This window comes from Protobothrops mucrosquamatus, unplaced genomic scaffold, assembly GCF_001527695.2.
Source record: "Protobothrops mucrosquamatus isolate PMUCROS unplaced genomic scaffold, P.Mucros_1.0 scaffold1061, whole genome shotgun sequence".
Lineage (NCBI taxonomy): Eukaryota > Metazoa > Chordata > Lepidosauria > Squamata > Viperidae > Protobothrops > Protobothrops mucrosquamatus.
Window position 1 is genome coordinate 254,981 of NW_015387291.1, and position 24,162 is coordinate 279,142.

Genomic DNA, 24,162 nt, shown 5'->3' on the forward strand with positions numbered 1-24,162 from the left:
CGCAGGCTCGGTTTTCGGCGCAAGATGGCGGCGGCGGATAAACAGAAACATGAGCACGGGCGGGTGAAGATCGGGCACTACATCCTGGGGGACACGCTGGGCGTGGGCACCTTCGGCAAAGTCAAGGGTGAGCGCTGGAAAGGGAGAGCCGAGAAGCGGGAGGGCGGTGGTGGTGGCGGCGGGAGTGGCGAGGAGACCGGACTGCCGGCCGGCTTCCCCGCCCCCCCCCCCAGTTCAAGGGGCGACGGTGGTGAAGGTGAAGCGCAGGGCTGCGTCCTTCTCACCCGGAGGGGGGGTTCTCGAGGGAAGCGCCCCCCATCTTTTTCTCCCGGGGGAAGGGTCGTTTAGCATTAAGGAAGGGTATCCGTGGGATTGTCCTCCACCCTCTCCCGGTTTGCAAGAACCCTTCTCCCCCCCCTTTTTAGGGCGGAAAAGGGGGTGATCTGATTATTACAGCGCACTGGAGCATCCTTCCATCCAGATCAGTTCATCCATCTAATCTATCTTTATCTAATCTCTGTCTGTCTTTCATCTTGGTGGGGTTTCACATCCACCGGCCCAGGAACATCCCCCCCCCCCAATCACACACTTTTGGCTGGGGTGCTTTTAACTCTGCTCCGATAAGGAGCCTCCGATGGCTGCCGAGGGAGCGGCCCGATCGGCTTCACCCCCTTTTTTTTCCCTTTGCTTTCCCCCCAGTGGCCCCGAGGCTGGCTCGGGTTCCTGCAGTGTGACTGGAAACCGCGATCTTTCAAAGGGCTTCCCTGCCTAGGACTGCAAACGTCTTTTCTATGTTGAGGGGTGACCCCCCCCCCGCTTGCTTTTTTATTTTAATTTTAATTTTTGCAAGGGAGCCGCACAGACTTTGCTCCCTTACGCGCTGGATTGTTGTGCAGGCAATTGCAGCCTTGGGGATGGCCGTCTTGGGACGGGACTAGAGGAGGGAAGAGGGAGCAAAAGTAGCGTCGGGATCCAAGTCCACTTTTAGACTCTCCCTGTTGCTGTTATACCAACCCCCTCCCAATTTTGTTCTTCCTGCTGGGCTGAGTTCCGTATTATTGCCCCATCTAGTTTCAGCCAGTTCAGTGCTGCATCCTCTTGCTGTTCTCTCTTCTACCCCATAACTCGGTTTACTGAGATCTCTGTTGGAAACAATGAGTTAAAACGAGGATGTAGACACAACAATAAAGGTGTTTGAGGTAGAAATCAGTTGCCTGTCCTTGGAACACTTTCAAGGAGGTTTTCAAATTCTCTTCAAAAAATGAATGGTTTGGCTGGAAGTGTTTGCATTAAGATGTATGTTTGTATGTATGTATGTGCATGCCATTTCTACTTCATTTTCTTCAAAGTTTTTATTTTTAAATTGTGTTAAATGCTGAAGGAAGAAACTGTGTTTCTTCCAAAATAATAAATCTGAAATCACTGTTGAAAGCATGCTGAAAGGACAGATTGCTTGATACAGAACCTTAAAAGGACTTTGCTCAAGTGTTATTTAGTTAGTTAGTTAGGTCTTCATTGAAAGATACAAAGATTTTAAATCTTGTAATCAAATCCAAAGGCATTTCTGTGGATTAGTAAGGAATGTTGGTTTTGTAAGCTTGATAAGAGGTTTTATTTACAAAAGTAACTTTTCTACAATTATATGTATTGATAATACAATAAATCCAACTTTGCAATGTAGTTAGGACTCATTGAAAGAATGGCAAGATGTTTAATGTTATACTTAAAATGTGATTAACTAAATAAGAATTTGCTCTTCTAAATTCTGAAATTGGTAGTCATGTCTTCTTTGGGAGCATATTCCTCACTTGTTGCACTAAGATAGAGAGAGTCCAAGAAGTCATCAATATGACTTAGATCTTACTGAGTTAGCATACACATACAAAGATGTGTATACTAATATATATTCTACCTATGAATCAAGGACAGAGGAACATTTTGAAGGAGAATACTGTACTAATTTCATTCTCTTTTTATTCTGTAAGCATTTATATTCTTGTTCCTTTTATATTTTGGTAACTCAGCTTTTGATTTTCAAGATGGCTGTATTCTTCTTTGGGTTTAATTAGTCCATTGTGTCTTGTAAGTGTGATGTGTGGTATTGTGCTTCTCCAAAATATCATATGGAGAAAGGGGTGACTATTTGTTGATTTAAAAGTATTAACTCTATCTGGAATTGCTCAGCTGCAGTATAGGTGAACCATAACAAAAACAATGCATGTTTTGTGCCTGACCCCAGGGAGTCAGGCTGTATTGTAAAGCTAAGTAGCATACCATTTAGATCCTCAAGGCTGCTTTCATTATAGGAGCAATCTTGGAATTACTGGAACATCAATAATTCTGGAAAATTCCTGTCCTCAGGGATCGTATGAGAAAGCTTTATTAGATGCAGCTGGTTAAATTGTGTACTCTTTTGAGCTTTGTCTGCAAAATTGCCATAATTATTTGATGGCTAATATTTGACAATATTTGCTCTTTCACAGCAGATTCTCTAGGCACTATCAGAAGTTAGACTAGTGGGAAAAATCCTTTTGAAAAGAGTCTGATTTTGCAGAAAAAGTATAACACCATATTAAAATGCTGTTATTCTTTCAAAAAGAGATAAAGTGATAGATCTTTTGAAATGACTCGGGGCTTTCAGTTCAATTCCAATTTTCACACAATCGTATAGAAATTCCTTGTATTACTAAATTGCATTGAAATTCTCAAAAAGTAATTATATATTTACTCTTTAATCAGCTCAATTTATGCATATGGCCATGTTCTTTAATTGGGTTTTGACTGAGGATTGGCTGGTTTTCTAATCCATGAGATACTCACCTGCTCATTAGAACAGAACAAAACAATTGACCAGTTCTTGCCTTTGGTTAATTTGGGCCCAAATGCTAAGACTAAAGGGTTCTCTAATAAATTGCGATGCTAATAGACTAGAGCATTTATGACAGCCAGTAGTAAAAAGTAAGGAATGGATTCTGAAGTACCTTGTAACGTAATTTTTAAGCTTACCAAACTAAAGATGGGTACAGCATCTGAATTCATCTCCGTTTTCTCCTTTTCTTTCTTATTCAACAGTTCGAAGTGATTTATATGCATGTCAGGTTGCTAGCTACTATAATACTGTACGCTTTAGTTACCGGTAGCTTAGCCTTAGCCAACAAGGTCAAACCTTACAGTTTGATTCTTCTGTGCTCCTTTAATAGAAAGTCTCCCAGAGCTAAAACAGAGGTATCCATTTGTGTTCCCAGTATGTGCATATGAGATTTAATTGATCGGATTACTTTGTGGTACTATTAATAAGACAGTTAATTGGCAAAACTGCTTAAAAGCAAGATAAGAACAGCATCTACAACATAGCTGTCTTAATATTTTTTTAAAGTAGATTATGCTACCAGATTAATCAAAGTCTTAGTTGAGAAATTGACTCTGTTCCAGCAGTTGCTGTCTGGACAATGCTCAGAAATATTGTAGGCATATGTTGTTATTCTTAATTGTAGACAGGATTTTTGAATTGGATGAATCACTAGATGCAAGATCAAAGTGCCAGCTTCTAATGCTTTTTTTTCCAGCATCTATGACTAATGCTAACAAAGCTGAATTGGCATAAAGGGGAAAACTGATAACTAAGTCAAGACAAGTTCCCCATAGCTTCATATGTAGGAATCACTGTGTGTAATGTCTTTAAATCAGTATAAAACATTTATATTTGTCTCTTAACAGCATGCTGGAACACTTTGATTTTTGAATTTAGCAGCTTTGAAGTTTGAATGATAGTGTAGGGATTTGGACAAAAGACATTTGATTATTTCCTCTCTCTATATATACACACATATACATCTTTTTCAGGGAATTACAACTGAATTGCCATTGAATGAACTATATTTTGTAATATAAGCTCCTTCCCACAGTACTTGTCATGAAAATAGTTTTCTTCTAAATGGCAGGAATCTATCAGTTTGAATTACTTTTATATTTCATGTTGAGCCCTAATTTAGATAGCTCCATAAATACTTAAATGCTTTGGGAATGGTCCTAGATCTTAAGAAACATAGGGCAAGCATGTACTTGACAGATTTTGACTAATGTAATGCCATGCCTCAATATTGTGTTGAACTGACTTTATTTAATTTCTGTTTATAAACAAGTGGAATCTTGCTCTCATCTCAGCTTGTGGTTCAGCATTTCTGAAAACAGACATGTAGTCTTTCGGCTTCAAAATGAATTTTTTTCTTTATTTCCAGGTGAACTACCTCAATCAGAAATGATTAACTTGAAGCCTCTGGATAATCCAGGACCTGACTTGTCCCATCTTAATCCTAGTATAATCCAGCTATGGTGAACATCCCATCCCCTTCCCCAATTTAACTTCTAACAACAAAAAAATCAATACATAATCAAGGGGATTCACAGCTATTATGCCTATTGAAATAAATATTTTCTTTCATGAACTTATTGACAAGTTCATATGAGACTCTATGTACTATATTCTTGAAAAATGTTCAAGATTCTTGATACCTGTAAGTTGGATTGCTTGACTTCTAGATGGAAGGCCCACTACTTCTTATATTTGGTGTGGCAGTAATTTGCTGGGGAGTGGATTATGTGACCAATGTATTCTGGGATGTTCACACATTATAAAGCCAAGTTTGAAAAACACTGATTTAATATATATTTCCATTTGAGTAAGTCCCATTATAGGTATGCATGATAGCAGGAGCCTACATCCTTAAAAGAGTTTTCTTGGTGTTTTTTTTCTGTCCTAAAAGATTTGAAATTATGAAATAAGCTTACAAACTATTGTGGTGGAAAATTTAAATATTTTATTTATTTGTCGCTAAAAAATTTATTTTGTGTTCCAAGTGGCAAGGAAATTTATATGAGAAAAAAGAAAGGCAGTGCATTGTTTGTGTCATGCAGTTGCTTTGGAAAATGTTGCGTAGCACTATCTACAGTAAGATTGAGAGAAATGATAATTACTTTTTATACTGTCCAGACTATGGCAATTATGGTGTGTCTTTGCTGCTGCTAAATTTATAGTGTCATAGATCCTTTTTTAGGTTGATCCAGACTCAAGAGAGACATAAAAGCACTGGACCTTGGACAGATGTTTTCTTTATATCTCTCTATAAGGCTTGGGGAGATTTTTTATTTTGTAAAAAGAAACATAAACATGATATATGAATGCTTCCTATATTCTTTTCTATTGCTATCTCTATATTGTGTTATTACTATGATTATTACAGTATACTATTACTATTCAATTACTGTTATTTTATTACTCTTATAATTATCTATTATCCTCTGTACTATTACTAGTATGCATCAATGTTTCTTTCTTAAGCTTGCTCTGTCTTAAGTCCCCTCGTTCTCTCTGAGATTTCTTCTTATTCTGTTGATGGACAGCATGTAGAGCTTTTTTTCTCTCATTATAGTTTCTCTTGCTGGGCTGCTATACTTTTCCTCCCTTTTGGACCAACCATTCCTGAAGGGAAAAATACCTTTCATTTGGCTGCTGTACTCTGTTTGCTAGTGGCTGCAGAGTTCCAACATGCATGTCTCTTCCCATCTTCCCATACACCTGTATTAAGGTTGCAGCTTTATTGGCACCTCTGCCATGCTGACACTGGAGAGAAGGCTCAAATGGGAAGTCAAAAAGGCAGCAGAGGGGGTCTGCAATTTTGCTAAGCAGCCTCTCTTCCACATACAGGGAACTCTTATTTATAAACATGGCACATTCTGTGGATTTCTGCTTAAGGAATTACATTAAGTGGACTGAACACCTTTAGAAAGATAATAATATTAATTGAAGGAATGTGGCTTGATGTTCTCTAAATTTTGCTGGACAGCAGCTTCCTGGAACTCTAACCACGTGGCCAAAGATGCAAGATGTCGAAAGTTCAGCAAAATGTGGACATTCACAGATTCTTCATTAACTAATCTGATTGATTGATTGCCAGAGCTCCTTTGGTGTCATTTTTTTTATAGTTTACTGGACTGTATGTTTTCTGTTCATAAGAGCGTAAGATCTAGTTTTAAGCAAGACCCTTGACTGGAATTTGTTGTGAAAAACAATATTTGTGCTCTAACATTGCTGTTTTCTCTTTTTGCTCTTCGGCACAGCTTTTACACTTTGGTTGAAACTTTCCTTTGTAATGCAGGACATATGCCAGGCTAAACATATTCTCAGCTTTGTTGTTGTGCTTTGTAGGGCGTGACAAGTTAAGGATAATGGGAACCCAGTGGAATAATATAACATTCCTTCCTTCTTTAAAATTAATTACTATGTGCTGAAGACAAGTAGTGGTCATTCTGTCTGCAAAATCTAAAATCTGTCTGGGCTCAGCACATCTTAATTGAGATTTAGCTTGTTGAGAACTACTTCATTTGTACTATTAATGTTTGTCCATTTGTAAACATGGGGCTAATTCATGCTTATAAACAATTGGTCAGCTGTGATAAGAAATATGCCCCGCAGAGAAGAAACTTTCGTTGAATGGAAAGATAGTTCTTTTTTAAATTTATCATTGTATTCCTAATGGTCACTGGATGAGCTTGAGATCAAGGCAAGCAAAATAAACTAAAAATGTCTTTGGATTATTTATTATTTAAATTGTTCATGTGCTACTCCAGTGGCTCTAGAGCACGGGTGTCAAACTTGCCATGTCACGTGACATGTCGCGACGTATTGTAACTTTTTTTGCATTGCCGGAGCTGGGGTGGGCACGGCCTCCGCATGATGCAACCGGCCCACAGGCCGGCAGTTTGACACCCTTGCTCTAGAGAGAGAATTATTAGTACAGTAAATATTGATGAACATTATTAGTGAAATAGAATGATATATTAACTATGGAGAAGTAGCATTTTCTAATCTCATTCTTTGGGGCAAGATGATCCTTCAAGAGCAGCATAGGGAATTCCTGACGTATAACCACAGTTGGGATTAGAATTTCCATTGCAAAGCAAGGCGGTTGTTAAATGAGTCATGGACAATTTTATGACCTTTTTTTGCCATGTTTGTTAAGCAAATCACTGCTTTTGTTAAATAAATCATGCAGTCATTAAGCAAATCTCCCATTGATTTGCTTGATGGAAATTGACTGGGGAAGTTGCAAATGGTGATCATATGACACGGGATGCTGCAATCATTATATACATGCTGGTATGTGCATTAAATACATGCCAGTTTCCAAGCATCTGAATTTTGATCATGCAATCAGTCATGTGAGTACTAGTTGTAAGTTACTTTATTCCATACCATGGTGACTTCAAATGGTCACTGAAGGAATGGTTGTAAATTGAGGACTATTTATATAGGCAACCTTTATGCTGATTCTGAAAGTCACTCTTTTGCAGCCCCTAAAACATTCTCAGAATTTTATAATGTGGTCGGAAATTGAGTACATAGTTTTCTACAATCTTAAGGCGCAGGTATAATGCCAGATTACTATAGCAATAAGTGCTAAAGAGTTTTTAAAATGCAAAGATTCCTCCCCCCCCCCAATTGGCAAAAATAGACAATTCAGGCTATGCCCAATTCATTGTCACGTGCATTTCCATCATCACTTTGTCCATTGTGGATTTACATTTTCCAAAATGTTAAGTGTACATGGTTAGAGTGAGTAAGAGTTTGTTTCTTGTCTTGTTTTGCTGGAAGTCTTGATGAGAGAAGGACTTTTGCATCTGTTTTGACTTTCCCACACAATTGTTGTAAGAATATTTGAACTCTGCTTTGAGCTTCTTGATTCAGATGCTGAGATGGAGAAAATGAACAAAATGTCAGTGCATTTTGAGTCACCCCTTTTGGAGGTGCCTGATTACCAGCCAAAGATTTTTATTATTGTTGTTGTTATTAAAGTCTGCAAATAGACTTGATTGGCTTTTCTTGCAATCTTTGAGAAATGGAGCAATAAAGCTTAATGACTTTGTCTTTGAAAAACTGTGAGGCAACTGCCAATGGCAAAAAGAGGAGGATTTCATTGCAATTGTCGAATAGCAACCTGAGTAGAGAAAGGTAATTTTGTTTTTTTTCTTTCCTTATTTGGAAAGAAAAATACTCACTTGAAATTCACTACTGTACACCCATTGTGTAGTTCCTTGTATTTAAGCTGCAGCTTTAATCACTAATGTCACCAAGACTTATCTATTCATTATTGATGTGTATTATGCCCCATTGTGCTACTTGCTGTATAGAGTCCTTTGGTATTATTTTAAAATGGAAATAATTTGCACTGTTGGTTGTAGAACATGCAGTTCTTAACTCTGTCTTTGCAGGCCCTAGAATCCTACCTGATCATGCTGCTCGAAAGTTTGGTTGAAAAATGTGGAAATTGGACAATCTGTTGTTTTTCTCAAAATAAAACGGAAAAAAATGCACCATCCACAAAGAAACTAGGCATATTAAACTTTATGTATCTGTTGCTCTAAGAGGGGAAGAAAAACAGATGGAAATTTCAGCTCTTTCTTGTCTGGTAATATGGTCGTGTCCTGACCATATGCCCTGCAAGCCTTGTAGGCTGAAAATAATACTGTATTTGTTTTAATTAAGGCAGAAGAACTTATTGTATTTTCTGGAATTCTAGGTTGACCTTTGCTTTTAACGGAATTATTTGGGAAAAGAGCCTTCCTTTTAGAAGAAATTAAAACGGTTTTTAGGTGTAACCCCTGTCATTCATATCTCTGATGTCAGATATAAAAACTAAGTACATATGACCTGGTCTGGTCAATAATAAGAATAAGATAAGACTGTAAAAATTGAGTCCTTCCTTCCTTCCTTCCTTCCTTCCTTCCTTCCTTCCTTCCTTCCTTCCTTCCGCCCGCAAGGAGACTTCATTTCTCTTTGAGATATCCTTGTCCTAACAGGTATATCTATTGAAAAAATAGTTTTAGACTAAACTTGCAGGCTTACTATATTCTTTGTTTCGGCGAGTTTTTCATTGTTCTGGCAAATCTCTTTTCACAGAAAACCCTATTTTTACACTTTATGAGTTCCTGAGATGTACTGTTTAAGGGCAGTGACATCTATTTGTGCATTAGTGTACTTGTAGGAGACTGGATTCTTTTTTTTTTTTAAAAAATCAATGAGCTTCACATAGAGTCTGGAATACCGAGTGGCTCAAAGATGTATTCTGTGAAGTTTTGATTCTTCTTTCTGTGTCATGTCACACCTATTTATAGAAATTGCAATTCCAAATATCTGTGTGCAATCTGAGAATATTACAAGTCTTGTGGGCATGTGAGATTCTTCTATATTGCTTGTTTTAACTTCCCACTGGTAGATAGATTCATTGATAGTACATCGTTAACAAAGCGTACACAAATCAAATATGGAATATTTATTGCATGCAGAGATACTGCAAAATATGGATCTTGTAGTATGATTGTAGATAATTCACATATTCCAACTACAAAACAGGTAAAGTCAAACTACAAACAATATGGACTCTCAGTAGCATCTGACTTTTAATAATGAGAAGTTCACTGCAGCTGTTTTTAAAATCAGAAAAACTCTGCAGGATAGTGTTTTACCATATTTTATATAATTTGGTATATAGCAGTGGTTCTCAACCTTTTTAATGCCGTGACCCCCCAACCGGTCGTAAGTCGAGGACTAAACCGGTCGTAAGTCGAGGACTAACCAACCGGTCGTAAGTCGAGGACTTTCCCTGCTTGGGAGTGCCGCGCATGCGTGGTTCCGCCCCCTGTGCCGGCAGAGGCGTAGCTGGCAAGCGGCAGAGACTGAGCAGGCCGACTACCAGCTGGCCCAGCCCAAGGGAGGTAAGGCACCCACTGGAAAAGGGGGAAAAAATGGCGGACAGCCTTGCTTGGCGACCCCCGTGAAATGGTCGATCGACCCCAAATGGGGTCGCGACCCATAGGTTGAGAACCGCTGGTATATAGCAACATTTGACCTACTAGTGCTTTTTACCAGGATGATACAATACAGCTAAATTACTATTTAGAGATAGAATTTGCTGAACTCAATTGAAGTTGGTATGGAACTTTTCAGTTTTTGTTGCTTTATATTCTGTTTTCTAAAAGTACATGCATTTTAATTAATTTTTTTGTAATAACACTTCCAGCAAAGTTCTTTTTGTAATAATAAATGCTTGTGATAAATTATAGAAAGATGGGGATGCACAATAAGAAAGGGTAATGGGAAAGAAAAATAACACCCTCTCATGGTTTGGAATAGACTATCAAGAGTAAAGAATAGGGAGAAATAGAAAAAAAATAATTCATCATTTCCATAAAAGAAAATAGACGTAATCAGATAGGTGAAATGCCCCCCCCCCCAAACCCCTTCAGAACTCCTAAGATGATTGGTTGGACACAATGAAGTGAATAATGATTAAAGGAAAGTTTATCTGTTAAGGGGTTTTTTTTCTATTCTTCTTCCTAACACAATTGGTGGAGCAAGTGTAATCTGATTACTTCTGATTTTGAGGACAGAATTATCAATTAATCCAATGCTGCTTTCTCTCCTCTGCTATTAACAGTAGAGTAACATTGCCAGGAAGTGTTTTTTTCATAAAATAATTTCATTACTTGCAAAACAGTCTCAGAACACAAAACAAGCCAACAGAATTGGGAGAATCAGAATCTCAGGAGAGGCAGGTGGGGAGTGTTCCATAGGGAAGATGCAGCAACAGAGAAGATGTATTTCCTGGATTCTACTAGATGATACTGTTTCATGGAAGGGACTTGGAGCATAACCACATGCAATCCCACAAGTAACCAGAATGCCACCAAACAGCATTCTGAATTGAACTCCAAAACCTACTGGGAGCCAATGAAGCTGTGTACTAGTGGCATTACACAGATGTGCCAAGGTGTACAATCTATACATTCTTGAGTGTCTACAGCTTCTAGTGCTTTTTAAGGGCTGTCCTGTGTAGAGCAGGATATAGGAAGCCAATGGAGAAGTGACCAAGGCATGACTGACCACAAGCAGAGCCTGGTAGTCCAGGATTAGCCACATAAGATGGATTTGTGCAAAGGCCTTTCTGCCTATGGCTCCCACCTATTTCTCTGCACCGACTCTGGGTGAGTGTTACACCATCCGTGTTTAGTAAAATAGTTCTGGATTTGGGGAACCCTAAATCACATAGCCTATCAGTCCTATTAGGGTTGAGTCAAAGCCTGTTATTCCCATTCAGACACTCACAACCACAATACACAGTCTTTAGCCCATCACTTGGATTGTTCAAAACAGAGAAGCATATTTGAATATTATCAGTACTTAGCCCTTTGCAATAAATTACCTCACCCAGCAATTTCATATAGATGTTGCTGTTTGGAGACTTGTGGGAGCCTTGAGGCTCCTGCAGAATAAAGGCCATGGGAAAGTCACCACCCTACCCCGGAATTATAGAGGAAGGAGAACCATTGTAAAAATGTGCCCTTTGTTCCCATCCCTCCAGATGGATTCCATGATCCATGAAAATCAGATGGATTTTATGTTTAGATGGATGTTATGATCAAGGAAAGCTAGTACACCAACCCCATTCCAAATACACTGTAGGTTATCTACAGAATGCTGTCTCGGTGCTGTAATTCAGCCTGAAACCTGACTCAAAAGAGTCTCGATAATTTATTTTCTTCAAGAGCTGCAAACCACACATCTTCTCAAGAACTTTCCCTAAAAAGACTGGCCCAAAAGTTCCACAGAGAACTCTAAGGCTATCAGGAGAGATCTGTTCCTGACAAGGGACAGATGACAAGTCTCCTAATGCATCACTGCCCTGAGACAAAAACCAAGTTTGAGAATTGGGGGGGAAGTATGAGGCAAGGAATAAAACTTCTGTTACTATAGTCAACGTTAATAAAAGTAGTTTGAGTCTTTTGGTGGGATTGATTGAACATCACTCTTGCAAGTCTGACTCTGCTCTGTTTTTTTCCCTGTGCTCCCTCCCCCCAAATGAAATGTGAATTAGGGAGGTGTCTGCCTGATCCACTTGCACAGACTTTCTTCTTGGTTTGCACTTAAGCCATACAGTATTTTTTCCCTTGTCGCTTTGGTAACGGACATGGTGTATCTCTATCAAGGTCATTGTTTTTTACTCATTTACACATTCAACCTAGCAAGAACTAATGTCTCTCTCCTAGCAGCCATTTTTAAAGACTGCTTACAAGTTCAGATGTGCGACATACACCGTTCTAGAGATAAGAGTTTTCATTTTTCCCCAGATTGTGCTGATCTGGTCATTAAAGAAATGATCCTGCAGATTTTCAGAACAGGATTTGGTTTGTGGATGTGAAATATTCTACCCCTAGAATGGTATATTTTGTACACCCTTGTTCACAATATTCTCTCAGAATCCTATATCTGTTCACTTACTCTGCCAAATAACATTCTCTGGATAAAGATGAAGTCTCTTGTGACTTCTGGTGACTATATGAGTTTGCCCATGTTGTTTTCTTGACAAAATAGTAGTATCTGGGAAAGGCTTTTAGTTCTGGGGGATCTTGAATGCTTTATAAAATATTGCTACAAAACCATAATGTAGATTTTTTGAGTTTATTGTCTGAATCTAACCACAGATATCTATAAATTTCTGCCCTTGTGTATTGTATGAATTCAGCCGTGTTTTTTTATTATTCACTGACTCCTAGTTCAGCAAACAATGACTTTATGCAGTGTGCATTTGTTAATATTTGTTTATCTTTCTTGTAGTTGGCAAACATGAACTGACGGGGCACAAAGTTGCAGTGAAGATCTTGAATAGGCAGAAAATTCGGAGTCTTGACGTTGTGGGGAAAATCCGTAGAGAGATTCAGAACCTGAAACTTTTTCGGCATCCGCATATAATTAAACTGTAAGTTTCTTTCAGAATAAGCTCTCTTATTTGGGGTGTTTCTTGAGAAACTGAGTGTTCTTGTTCAGTGGATAAAACAAATGTAGCCTGTTTTTCAGGTACAGTCCTGTTTACTTATTGTGGTATAAATCACTAATGGTAGACCACCGTTTATAATTTGGATAGAGTTGGGAAACTGATTACTTCAGTGTCAAATAAAGGATTGTTGGTAGCCATCCCAGTAATGAAAATGAATAGTGACTCAGTGCCTGAGAAGTGATGTATTTGGTGGCAACAAGGAAGACAGGAAAGAAATATTTTTATCTAATAAAGAGATAGGATTCCTTTTACCAAAACATGGTATGACAAACTGCCCCTGCTCTCAGAAGAGACTTAATGGTATGTAATAATTGCCCCAGGAGTCTCAAGCCAATGTTGCTCTGTGTTTTGCCTGATGAGAAAAATACCGTGATTGTTATCTGAGTAAAGGAAAGGTTATCCTTTATGGTTATAGAACAAAGGTCTTTAGTAGTGCAGCAGTTGAGGTATTGCAGAAGCTTCTCCTAGTCATTTTGTTTTTCTCACCCATTATGGCTTGCTGGGATTTGGTCCTTAGATTAGCAATTGAACTATTAAAGGGTAGCTAGTGGGAGTCGACAGCAGACATATATCAGTGGAAAAGGTAAGGAAGAAGAGAATCAGATTTTGGAATGGGTCACCTAATAAGCTATATGTTTGTATTATTTATTTATTTATTTATTTATTTGTATCCTGACTTTATTATTTTTACAAATAATTCAAGGCAGTGAACATATGCAACACACCATTCTCCTCCTGTTTTCTCCACCACAACAACCCTATGAGGTGGGTTGGGCTGAGAGAGAATAACCAGCCGAAAGTCACCTAACTGGTTTTCATGACTAAGACGGGACTTGAACTCATGGTCTTTCATATGTTACAGTTTGCTGGTTATCCTAATAAATACAGCGATGCAGCGACCTTAAATAGGCTTGTAAAGATTCCCCCTTTCTTGTGAAATTGGGTTTTTAAATACGGTCAACTGATCAAATTCCGTGTCAAGCCCCATAACTGAATCTTCTTTGCTATCAGCTTCATGTTAAAATGTAATAATAGGAAGAGGAATTTTTAAGTCTAATGGGAGTCCTTTTCTAACATGTTTTTACTGAATTGCTTTAAGCCCTGGTAATGGTCAGGCTGCTATGGCAATTGCTGTAAAAAATGTTACCATATGTGATGTGACCGTTAATTAATAGGAGCCATGAAGGAATTTAAAAACAAACATTTTTTCTTCTGCACTATGCTTTTGGTAGTGCTGATACAAAGGGAATAATCCTGTTTTAACTCAAGTCTTGCTTCTGGCTGAGCATGTATGTGATTGGGCTACTAATCTATGTGTAGTTTTTCAAGACCTGTTTAATTTCATATACTGAATATATATTAGCAAATTAATTAAATGTTTTTCTCAGATACCAGGTTATCAGCACACCGTCTGACATTTTTATGGTGATGGAATATGTTTCAGGAGGAGAACTGTTTGATTATATCTGTAAAAATGGAAAGGTAAGGAAGTCCAATTTCCCCAAAATGTCAGCTTTTCATTTTGAAGCCTTGCATTGTTCTCTTACACAGAGTTGGTTCAATTATGCCCCCAGAGTCTTTGTAAAAAAATGTGCTCATGGTACATCATCTGTTCATGTGGGTGTTGGTCTTTTCTCTCTATAATATGAACAAAATCCCAGTTGCGCAGTTTGTAGGAATGAACAAATAAATCCTTGCTTGCTTGCAGTACACTTAGGCAATAAACTGTCACACTCTTCTGAACTTGCCATAAATTAGTGGTACTGTTTTCTATTATTTTGAATTTGGACACGAACAAAAAATGAACTGAAACCTTAAAATGTTTCTAGAGATGGTCATTTCATAAAATTATCCCTCTGAAACCAGCTCCTACTGAAATGCATGGCACAGCCTCACCAGCTTTGCATAATTGATTTTACTTTCTCCAAATTTGTATCAAAAGTTGCCACTGCTAATTTAAAGTAAAACACACATGTATATAGAGATAATCCTTGAGATACAATCACTCAGTTAGTGACTGTTCAGAGTTACAATGGCACTGAACAAGGGGGACTTAAAACTGGCCCTTGATGTTGCGACCATCACAGCATCCCTCCAGTCACTTGATTGTGATTTGGGTACTCAGCAATTGGCTCACACTTAACAATGATTGCAGTATCCTGTGGTCATGTGAGTGTGACTTTCCCTGTCCTCATCCCACAGGCAAAGCCAGTGGGAAGTCAGCAGGAGATAACAAAATTATTCTGGCTTCTACTGCTTTTTCTCTAGAGGAGCCATTGGGTAACATGGGATCCTGTATTCCATAGTGCCTGCCCACAGTATCACCTGCATTCTGTAGCACCTGTCTGCACTATGTAAATGCTTGCCCAGGGCACATGCCCAGCCATGCTACATAGTGCCCAACTGCACACTTTAGTGCCCTGCTAACAGCATCTGCCTGCCAATGCATACTCTATAGCACCCACTCTAGCAGCTCTTCCCTGCCAGCCCGCTTGTCTGAGATGCGCTTTCAGCGCTTCTTCCCAAATAGCTGTCAGGTGAGATCTTTGCTTAATGACCTACTAACAACAGTAACAGGGACTGCTTGGATTGCCATTGCTAAGGGATGTAATCACTGGCAGCAAGTTGAGTGGCAAAAAAATTGAGATGATGATGATGATGATGATGATGATGATGATGATGATGCTTTTATTTATTTATTTATTTATTTTGATTTATATCCCGCCCTTCTCCCGACGGGACTCAGGGCGGCTCACAACATATTTAAAAACAAAAACATATTTATAATCCCCACCCAATAAAACCAAATTAAAACCAAATATTTTAGAGTTGTGATGTTTAAAATTTTCTAAAGAAAAAATGAACCCGATTTAAAATCCTCCCTAGGCCAGGCCTGCTTGTTGGAAAAGCCATGTCTTGAGGGCGCGGCGGAAAGTAAGGAGATCCGGAATCATCCGGATCTCGGGGGGTAGATCGTTCCAGAGGGTGGGGGCACCCACAGAGAAGGCCCTCCCCCTGGGGGTCGCCAGCCGACACTGCTTGGCCAACGGCACCCTGAGGAGACCCACTCTGTGGGAGCGTACCGGTCTATGGGAGGGAATCTGTGGCAGAAGGCGGTCTCGGAGATAACCAGGTCCTATGCCATGGAGCGCTTTAAAGGTGGTAACTAACACCTTAAAGCGCACCCGGAAGGCCACTGGCAACCAGTGCAGCTCGCGCAACAGCGGTGTTACATGGGAGCGACGAGTCCCTCCCAACACCGTCCGCGCGGCCGCATTCTGGACCAGTTGAAGCCTCCGGGTGCTCCTCAAAGAGAGCCCCATGTAGAGATAATGATAATGATAACAATAATAATGTGATCATGTATGTGATTGGGCTACTCATTGTGCATCACTTAACATGAAACTTTCTGTCTCGATTGCCAACATTACCTGAGGACTACCTGAAGAAACATGGAGATGGATACACACACACACACACACACACACACACACACACACACACACACACACACACCCAAATACACACTTATCAATGGATTTTCCAGGTCTAGATCTTAATGTCTCTGGAAAGTATTCCAATCAGTAGTTCTGATCATTAACCATTTACACCTTAGCAGTAATCCATGTAACATATTTTTTGGCATTTGTTGTTCAATTTTCAATTTTACTTTACAGCAAAATACAGGTAGTCCTCGATTTACAACCACAATTGAGCCCCAAATGTATGTTGCTAAGTGAGATATTTAAGTGAATGTTTACCCTATTTTACGACTTTTCTTGCCACAGTCATTAAGTGAATCACTGCTGTTAAATTAGTAACACGGTTGTTAATGGATTAGCTACGGTTAGAAAAAAAAACCTTTGGGATTTGGGGGTGGAGGTGGGGCAAATTCTCACACAGTGAGATTCCCGAATGGAAGAAGAATGGCTGGATTTCTTCACTGTTATTAATAGAATGATTAATATTTCTACTATTGTAACATTGCATTAATTTTTAATCAGAAAATATGTCCCCATATTATGTAACATTACAGTTTCTACTCAATTAAGTTTTAATGTTGATTTTTAAACCAGTTTACATAACTCCTTTTCAACAAAGTGAGTGTCATATATTTTCTTGATTGTGATTTATTAATCCCACCACCCTCCAGTCCTGTAAACTTTGTTGATGGAGTATCAGTTTTTAACTCAGATAGTCATACACAGAGTAATGGTAAAAAAAACCAAAACAATTTCAGGACTGTGGCTACAACTATGTGGTAGAAGCCCCTCCCATTTTTAGATGTGTCATATGAGCAGGGCTTAAAGAGGGAAAGTGCTTCAATCATAGCTGTGGCTGTCATCTTGACTGTTTTTACTCATCTTGTGAACACTCCTAAACTCAGAAACCCTTTTCCCTTCTTCTTCTCTCACCTAATTTTACTTATTCTTTTTCTTACCCTTTTCTTCCACATACACGTTCTTTTAAAAGTCCCATTGGGGATTCTGGTGATGCTGCAAAATATTCTCCTTTGCTACTAATGCTGAGACGGTTTGTGGTGTATGTGTGGGTTTGTTGTTTTTTTAAATGTACTCTCTTTTTTTTGTCACATTTCCCTCCTCAAATAATTAGCTTGATGAAAAAGAGAGCAGACGTCTGTTCCAGCAAATTCTTTCTGGTGTGGATTATTGTCATAGGCACATGGTGGTCCATAGAGATTTGAAGCCTGAAAATGTACTACTTGATGCACACATGAATGCCAAGATTGCTGATTTTGGTAGGTTCTGTTTAAAGCGTATCTTTATAATTTGCTTGTTTGTCGAGTGTTAAGATTCAAATACCTATTGCTACTTGAATGGCAATAGATAGCATCAAGGATTTGTCTACTTTTCTTCATTGCCATCTAATGGGTGGCTGGATTTTGTATTGCATATGTAGTAGCTATGTCTATCTTAGTTGGTTTTAACAATAATATTTTACTTGGTTTGGTAGAGTTACATGCTACATGTTACATGATATTTTTTTTTTTTGATGATGGAGAATGTAACACTATTTCCCGTCCTCTATTTTCTAACTAAGCTACTGATTCGGGGCCAAAGGAGACTTAGTGACAGAATAGCACCTGGGGCATATGTTCAGATCAGAAAGGAGCATGCACATCCTCACGTCACAAACAAGCAAAGAAAGACAGATGGATTTAGAGTTATTTTATGAGCTGGTGAATAATCTCTTCTTAACTCTGTTAACTCGTACATATAGAGATTTTTCCTCCATTGATACTTTTATTTAAGGGGGGAGCATTCTTCCCTTTGCTGTCAGCACCCAAATCTTAAGGAGATTTGGGGAGGCCAGTAGAACAGAGTTAAGAATGATTCACTAGGGAGCGTATTGCTTCTGATTCCAAACCAACTAAAAATCTACCTCCTTTATTTATAGCCTTTAGGCCAGAGAACACTGTAATAAATAACCCATTAGCCTATAATTATTAATAAAACTAAAAAGATATAAAATAGAATAAAATTACATACCATATATTAAAAGTAATATTGATAAACGTAACATTTGCACTAATCTTCAGTGGTAGATGGGACAGGTGGCATAAAGGTAGAACAAAATTGAGCAACCTGGAAAGATACATTAGAGCAGGGCTTTTCACAGATTGTACCACTTTTAGGATATGGCAGTGTTCGAGTACCATCAGTCACCTAGCATCTCTCTCTCTCTCTCTCTCTCTCTCTCTCTCTCTCTCTCTCTCTCTCTCTCTCTCTCTCTCTCTCTCTCTCACACACACACACACACACACACACACACACACACACACACTCTTATCTCAACTGCATGATTCTAGGTGGCTATATTTAACTCTTGAATTATGAAAGTTCCACTAAGCACAATTTCCTGTTGTAAGGTTTAAATCGTTCGTTAGTTTATCTTATTTAAGTACTGTCTGCGAGCGGCATCTAGCAAATCTTTATTGATCTTGAGAATCTAAGCAGAATTTGGCCTGGTTTATACTTAGATGACACACTTCCAGGAAACTACAGGTCTGTAAGCTGAACAAACATTCTAGAAGGACATAATTGAACAATTTCCTTATTGTTGCCAAGAAAATTATATCAGTATAATCACAAGTTCCCCAGGAGTCATATTTGATTTGAAGAAAACTTTTGAGCTGTCAATAAAGTTGATAAAACAAATATGATTATTTTTTTTTAAAAAAAGTAATGCAATTTTCTTCGCGTGTTTTCTCACCTGGCATTTGCATATTAGCTACTTAGAATAAAACTTGATCCTTTGAGGGCATTTTGTCTCTTTCATAACTCTTGTCACATTTTTATAGAGGTTTTGCAGTATTCATTTCTATTTAGAGAACCATTTTTTAAAAAAATATTACACACATGATTCTGATTTTATTCCTGCCTGTGATGCTGTCATCGAATACGATATGATCTCTTCTCCCTGAGAAGTTTAAATATCTGTTAATCTTTTTTGTGGGTCTTCATTTGAACTCTTGTGCATTTTCAGGTCTCTCAAATATGATGTCAGATGGAGAATTTTTAAGAACGAGCTGTGGTTCTCCTAACTACGCTGCTCCCGAAGTAATTTCAGGAAGGTAGTTTCTCTTCTTGGATAAATGTATATATGTATGCTCAAAATCAAAGCCCTGCTCTTCAGTGTTAAAGCTGCAAGGTAGATTGAGAAACTTCCAGGTTTGGAAATTTGAAATTCCTGGCTTTGATGGTTTCTTTTGATTTCATCTTAAGTGTTTCTGTGCACAAGACTGTGATTGTTGTGATCACACGTCACATCAAACCACGACTTAACATAACATACGGCAAATGTTTATTGTCCTCCTGCACACCAGAAGGACTTCTGGAATTTTAATTTTAGCTTGACCTTGTGTGTCAAACAAGCCAGATTATAGTATTTTAATTTGGGTTGTTTAGGCATTTATTAACTATAATTCTTAAGAATGATTTTTACTCTGGACAATATGACAACTATAAAAAAATTCAAATTAAAAGCTTCCAAACTCATTCAGGCAGCGAGGAGGAGCCTAGAAGTCAAGGGTTGCTGTGACGTGCACATTATATGTTAAATCACCGATGCCCAGGATTTTATGGGCTAAGGGCAACTTTTGAATGGTGGGCAAGAATCTGCTTCAGACTCTCTTTTTGTTTAATTATACTTAAACTTTAATAATAAAATTGGAATACAGTTAATAAGTTTTAATATGATTAATATGTTTAATATAATTGTATATATTGCCTTTCTCTCATGGAAAATCACAATGTGCCAAGTATCTTTGAAAGGGTCTTAGGAAGTAGAAGAAGGCACTTCTGTGTTGGACCATTATGTGCAAACAAATTTCTGACTTGTCTAAGTTCAAAAATACGTTTTTGCTGATATTAATTTTAAATGTTTTAACATACAAATTCCTGACCCTAGAAGAAGACAAAAAACTCATTTCTTTTGTTTGAAGTTGCAAAAAATACAAGGTCCCAAGACTGGTTTCCCTTTTGGCTCAGAATAATTATAGCATGATATATATTGTCAGAAACACATTTTCCAGATTACAAGGTTTTCTTTCTGTCATTTTAATTTGGCAATTTGATAAAAGACTATCGATACTTTGAAAATGTTTTCAAGGCTCCCAGATTATTTTATACATAATACAATTCTGTGGTTGTATGTTATATTGCTGAGTATAAATTGCATTTGAACTACACTCTTCATTCAAGGAGCTCCTGAGCATATTTTGTTTTTAAGCTCACAACAGTTCCTCAGTGTAATATGATCTACGCTTTAACTGCAGCTAATAAAATCAACTGCAGCTAATAAAATCAGGAGTGGGCATGGTGTTTTGTATGGCATCATCTCCATGTGAGGGAAATGATTCCATCTTGTCTTTACCTTAAATTTCCTATTCCTCTTACCTTAAATTAGTCACTACATAATGCTAATGAGGGCTAAAGTAATCAAAACTTGCATTTAACTACTTTCTGAAACGTAAGGGCGTGGTTCTGTTGCTTTAGACACAATGACTAATCCTAGATTAAGCATAATTAGAAAGGAAGCTGCTCAGAGAAGGGGAGAAGCTGTGTCATGTTACCAATGTATAAATCAGTAGACAATGTTGGACTTATATCAGCCCATTATATTTCTGACTATAGAACTTAGCTCACTTTTCCAGTTTTGTTATTTTATGTTAAAAATCAGGAGTTAACTGCATGAATATCAGTGCTTATGTAGTCTTTCACAAACATTGCTAAAAGGCTAATTATCCAGTGTAACAGTAGCTTATGTTGTATTTTTTACTTGGAAAAAAAATATGATATCCATTTTACAGGTTATACGCAGGGCCAGAAGTAGATATCTGGAGCAGTGGTGTTATTCTCTATGCTTTATTATGTGGAACTCTTCCCTTTGATGATGATCATGTGCCAACACTTTTTAAGAAGATATGTGATGGTATCTTTTATACGCCTCAGTACTTAAATTCAGCAGTAATTAGTCTCTTGAAACACATGCTACAGGTGGATCCTATGAAGAGAGCTACAGTGAAAGACATAAGGTACCTTACAGCATCTGGTTTTGTCACGGATACAGTTATCATTCTAAAACGGTGTGCAAGTTTTATTCAATTGTTGGCTTCACATTGGCTTGGTTGTTGTATCATATTAAGCCATTTTGTGATTAGGCTGAGTTGAATCAAAAGGGAGTTGGATCAAAAATTGAGTCCAATACACTCTAAAGTCATGTTTGTTTTAGGTTACCTAAAGATTAGATCTGCAATAGAAAGCATCTATTTATTTATTTGAATTAAGTGCACATTATCTTTGCATATGGATTGAACTAAATTTGTCTTCATTTAAATTATGATATATAAAATTAAGCCAAGATCTGAACTAGCTGCCCAGAGTCACTTTATAGGGAATATAAGGCATAAGAAAGAAAGAAAGAAAGAAAGAAAGAAAGAAAGAAAGAAAGAAAGAAAGAAAGAAAGAAAGAAAGAAAATAAACTAATGTTGTGTTATAGAATTCCCCTAACACAGGAATAGTCATTGCTCAAACTATGTGTCATCAAACTTGTAGCCCCTAGAAGATCATAGAATCACATGGCCAACATTTTGTGGTAAAAAATGTTTGAAATTGAAAGAAGAGAGTATTTGTAACTCAGGGTTGAACTAACTACAGCAGGGATGTTAAACTGCCGGCCCATGGGCCGGATGCGTCACTCGGAAGCCGCGCCCACCCCATTGCCAGCAATAGCAAAACAGTGCCGATACGTTGCGCGACGTCACGTCGTGAGTTTGACATGTCTGAACTACAGGTCTTTGGTACACTGATGTTACCTAATTTGTTAATGAAAACAACCAAGCTCAGAGAGCACCAAGGCCCCCACAAATGCTTGAAAATTTGGCACCCTAATTTCCACTCAGTTTTGGGGGTTTCTGGAGAAGCAGTTTAAGTGCAAATAGGCATTTGAGATTTCCGGGAGACAAAGCAGTCCAGTTCCAAATTTTAACTCTCCCTCCATTTCAAAAAAAATGAGTGAAGATTTTTCATCCTATTTTTTACAGTGATGACACCACCCTACTAGAAGGCCTTTTCCAGCCAACTAGCAAGTCAGGAAACTCATTCCAGGCCCCAACCCGGAAGACTTTCCTTGCCCCTGAACAAACTGGTTTTCTCTCCCCTGATGCAGTTACTCTACAATTCTCATTATTCCTAATCAGATCTTTTTGGTTTATAACCTCGGTGTTTTGGGGATAGCCGAACTCAATAAAAACAAACACATTCCAAATTTATGAATTGTTTTTAAAAGGTACTTAATGTACCAATATAAAAAGCATATTGTTATTTTATATTGCATTCGCAATTTCATTTGATTTGTTGATACCTTTGTGAAATTTTACTTTAAAAGCAGTACTTGCAGAAAATCTGTTTCTTAAAAAAACCTTCTATTAATATTTTAAACTCCTATGCTGATTTTTAAAACTTAATTTTTATATTGTGTTTAATTATGCTCTGAATATTTTTACAAATAACATTCATATGGAATATTCACACCATAGAGGTTAAAGAAAAAATTAACATTTCATTGTAAGTGCAGTACTGTAACTTATTCCAGCTGCCTGTTTTAATTATAAGGATGACTTATTTCGTATCAGTAAGATCTTCAGATTTATTAAAAAAGAGGAAAAATTGCTTAAAAGATTATAATAATAATAATAAAGTTGGAAGGGATTTTGGAGGTCATCTAATCCAACCCCCTGCTCAGGCAGGAAACCCTATACCATTTCGGACAAATGGCTGTCCAGTCTCTTCTTTATGTTTGAATCTGGTGGTTATTATTACAGTCACAGCATCTAACTGGACTTTATTTTCAAGTTCAATGAAATCCATATATAGATTGGAAGAGGAAATGTTTTTACCTATTTTAGCATATTTTTTTCTGTGTAGTTTGCATGTTTTGTCAATAAAATGTGGCAAAATGGTTGAACAGCTAGCTTTTAAAATGGTTCTTGCTTTGCCTCTAGGGAACACGAATGGTTTAAGCAAGACCTCCCCAAGTACCTCTTTCCTGAAGATCCTTCTTACAGTTCAACTATGATTGATGATGAAGCCTTAAAAGAAGTCTGTGATAAGTTTGAATGTACAGAGGAGGAAGTGCTAAGCTGCTTGTATAATCGCAATCATCAGGATCCTTTAGCAGTTGCCTATCACCTCATTATAGATAACAGAAGAATAATGAATGAAGCAAAAGACTTCTACTTAGCTACAAGCCCACCAGATTCCTTTCTTGATGACCATTTTTCCCGACCTCACCCTGAAAGAGTGCCATTTTTAGTTGCTGAAGTACCACGGTCACGCCACACACTTGATGAGCTAAATCCACAAAAGTCCAAACATCAGGGGGTCAGAAGAGCTAAATGGCATTTAGGAATACGGAGTCAGAGTCGGCCAAATGACATAATGGCTGAAGTTTGTCGGGCAATCAAGCAGTTGGGTTATGAATGGAAGGTGAGATTGCTTAAATTGTCTCCGCACAAATGGTGATTTCAAATAGAGATACTGACAATCAATGTAATGATTCTTTTCATGTTTTCTGCTAAGTTTCTACTTTGTTTCCTAGGTTGTAAATCCATACTACTTGCGTGTTCGGAGAAAGAATTCAGTAACAGGCACATATTCCAAAATGAGCCTGCAATTATACCAGGTGGATAGCAGGACTTATCTACTGGACTTCCGTAGCATTGATGGTATGTGAAATTGGTTATTTGGA

General features: G+C 37.9%; 1 protein-coding gene across 2 annotated transcripts in view; it reads left to right on the plus strand.

Annotated features, from left to right (window-relative positions):
* The window catches only part of PRKAA1 (protein kinase AMP-activated catalytic subunit alpha 1), a 26,080-nt gene continuing 1,918 nt past the window's right edge, over nt 1-24,162 (plus strand). The window contains exons 1-6 of one of the 2 annotated variants that reach the window (XM_029284885.1): nt 1-127; nt 12,671-12,812; nt 14,279-14,372; nt 17,505-17,649; nt 19,398-19,485; nt 21,223-21,802. In XM_029284885.1, the coding sequence (XP_029140718.1) occupies nt 25-127; nt 12,671-12,812; nt 14,279-14,372; nt 17,505-17,649; nt 19,398-19,485; nt 21,223-21,583 (933 nt within the window). In that variant the 5' untranslated portion in view covers nt 1-24 and the 3' untranslated portion in view covers nt 21,584-21,802. The other variant, XM_029284884.1, reaches the window with a different exon arrangement.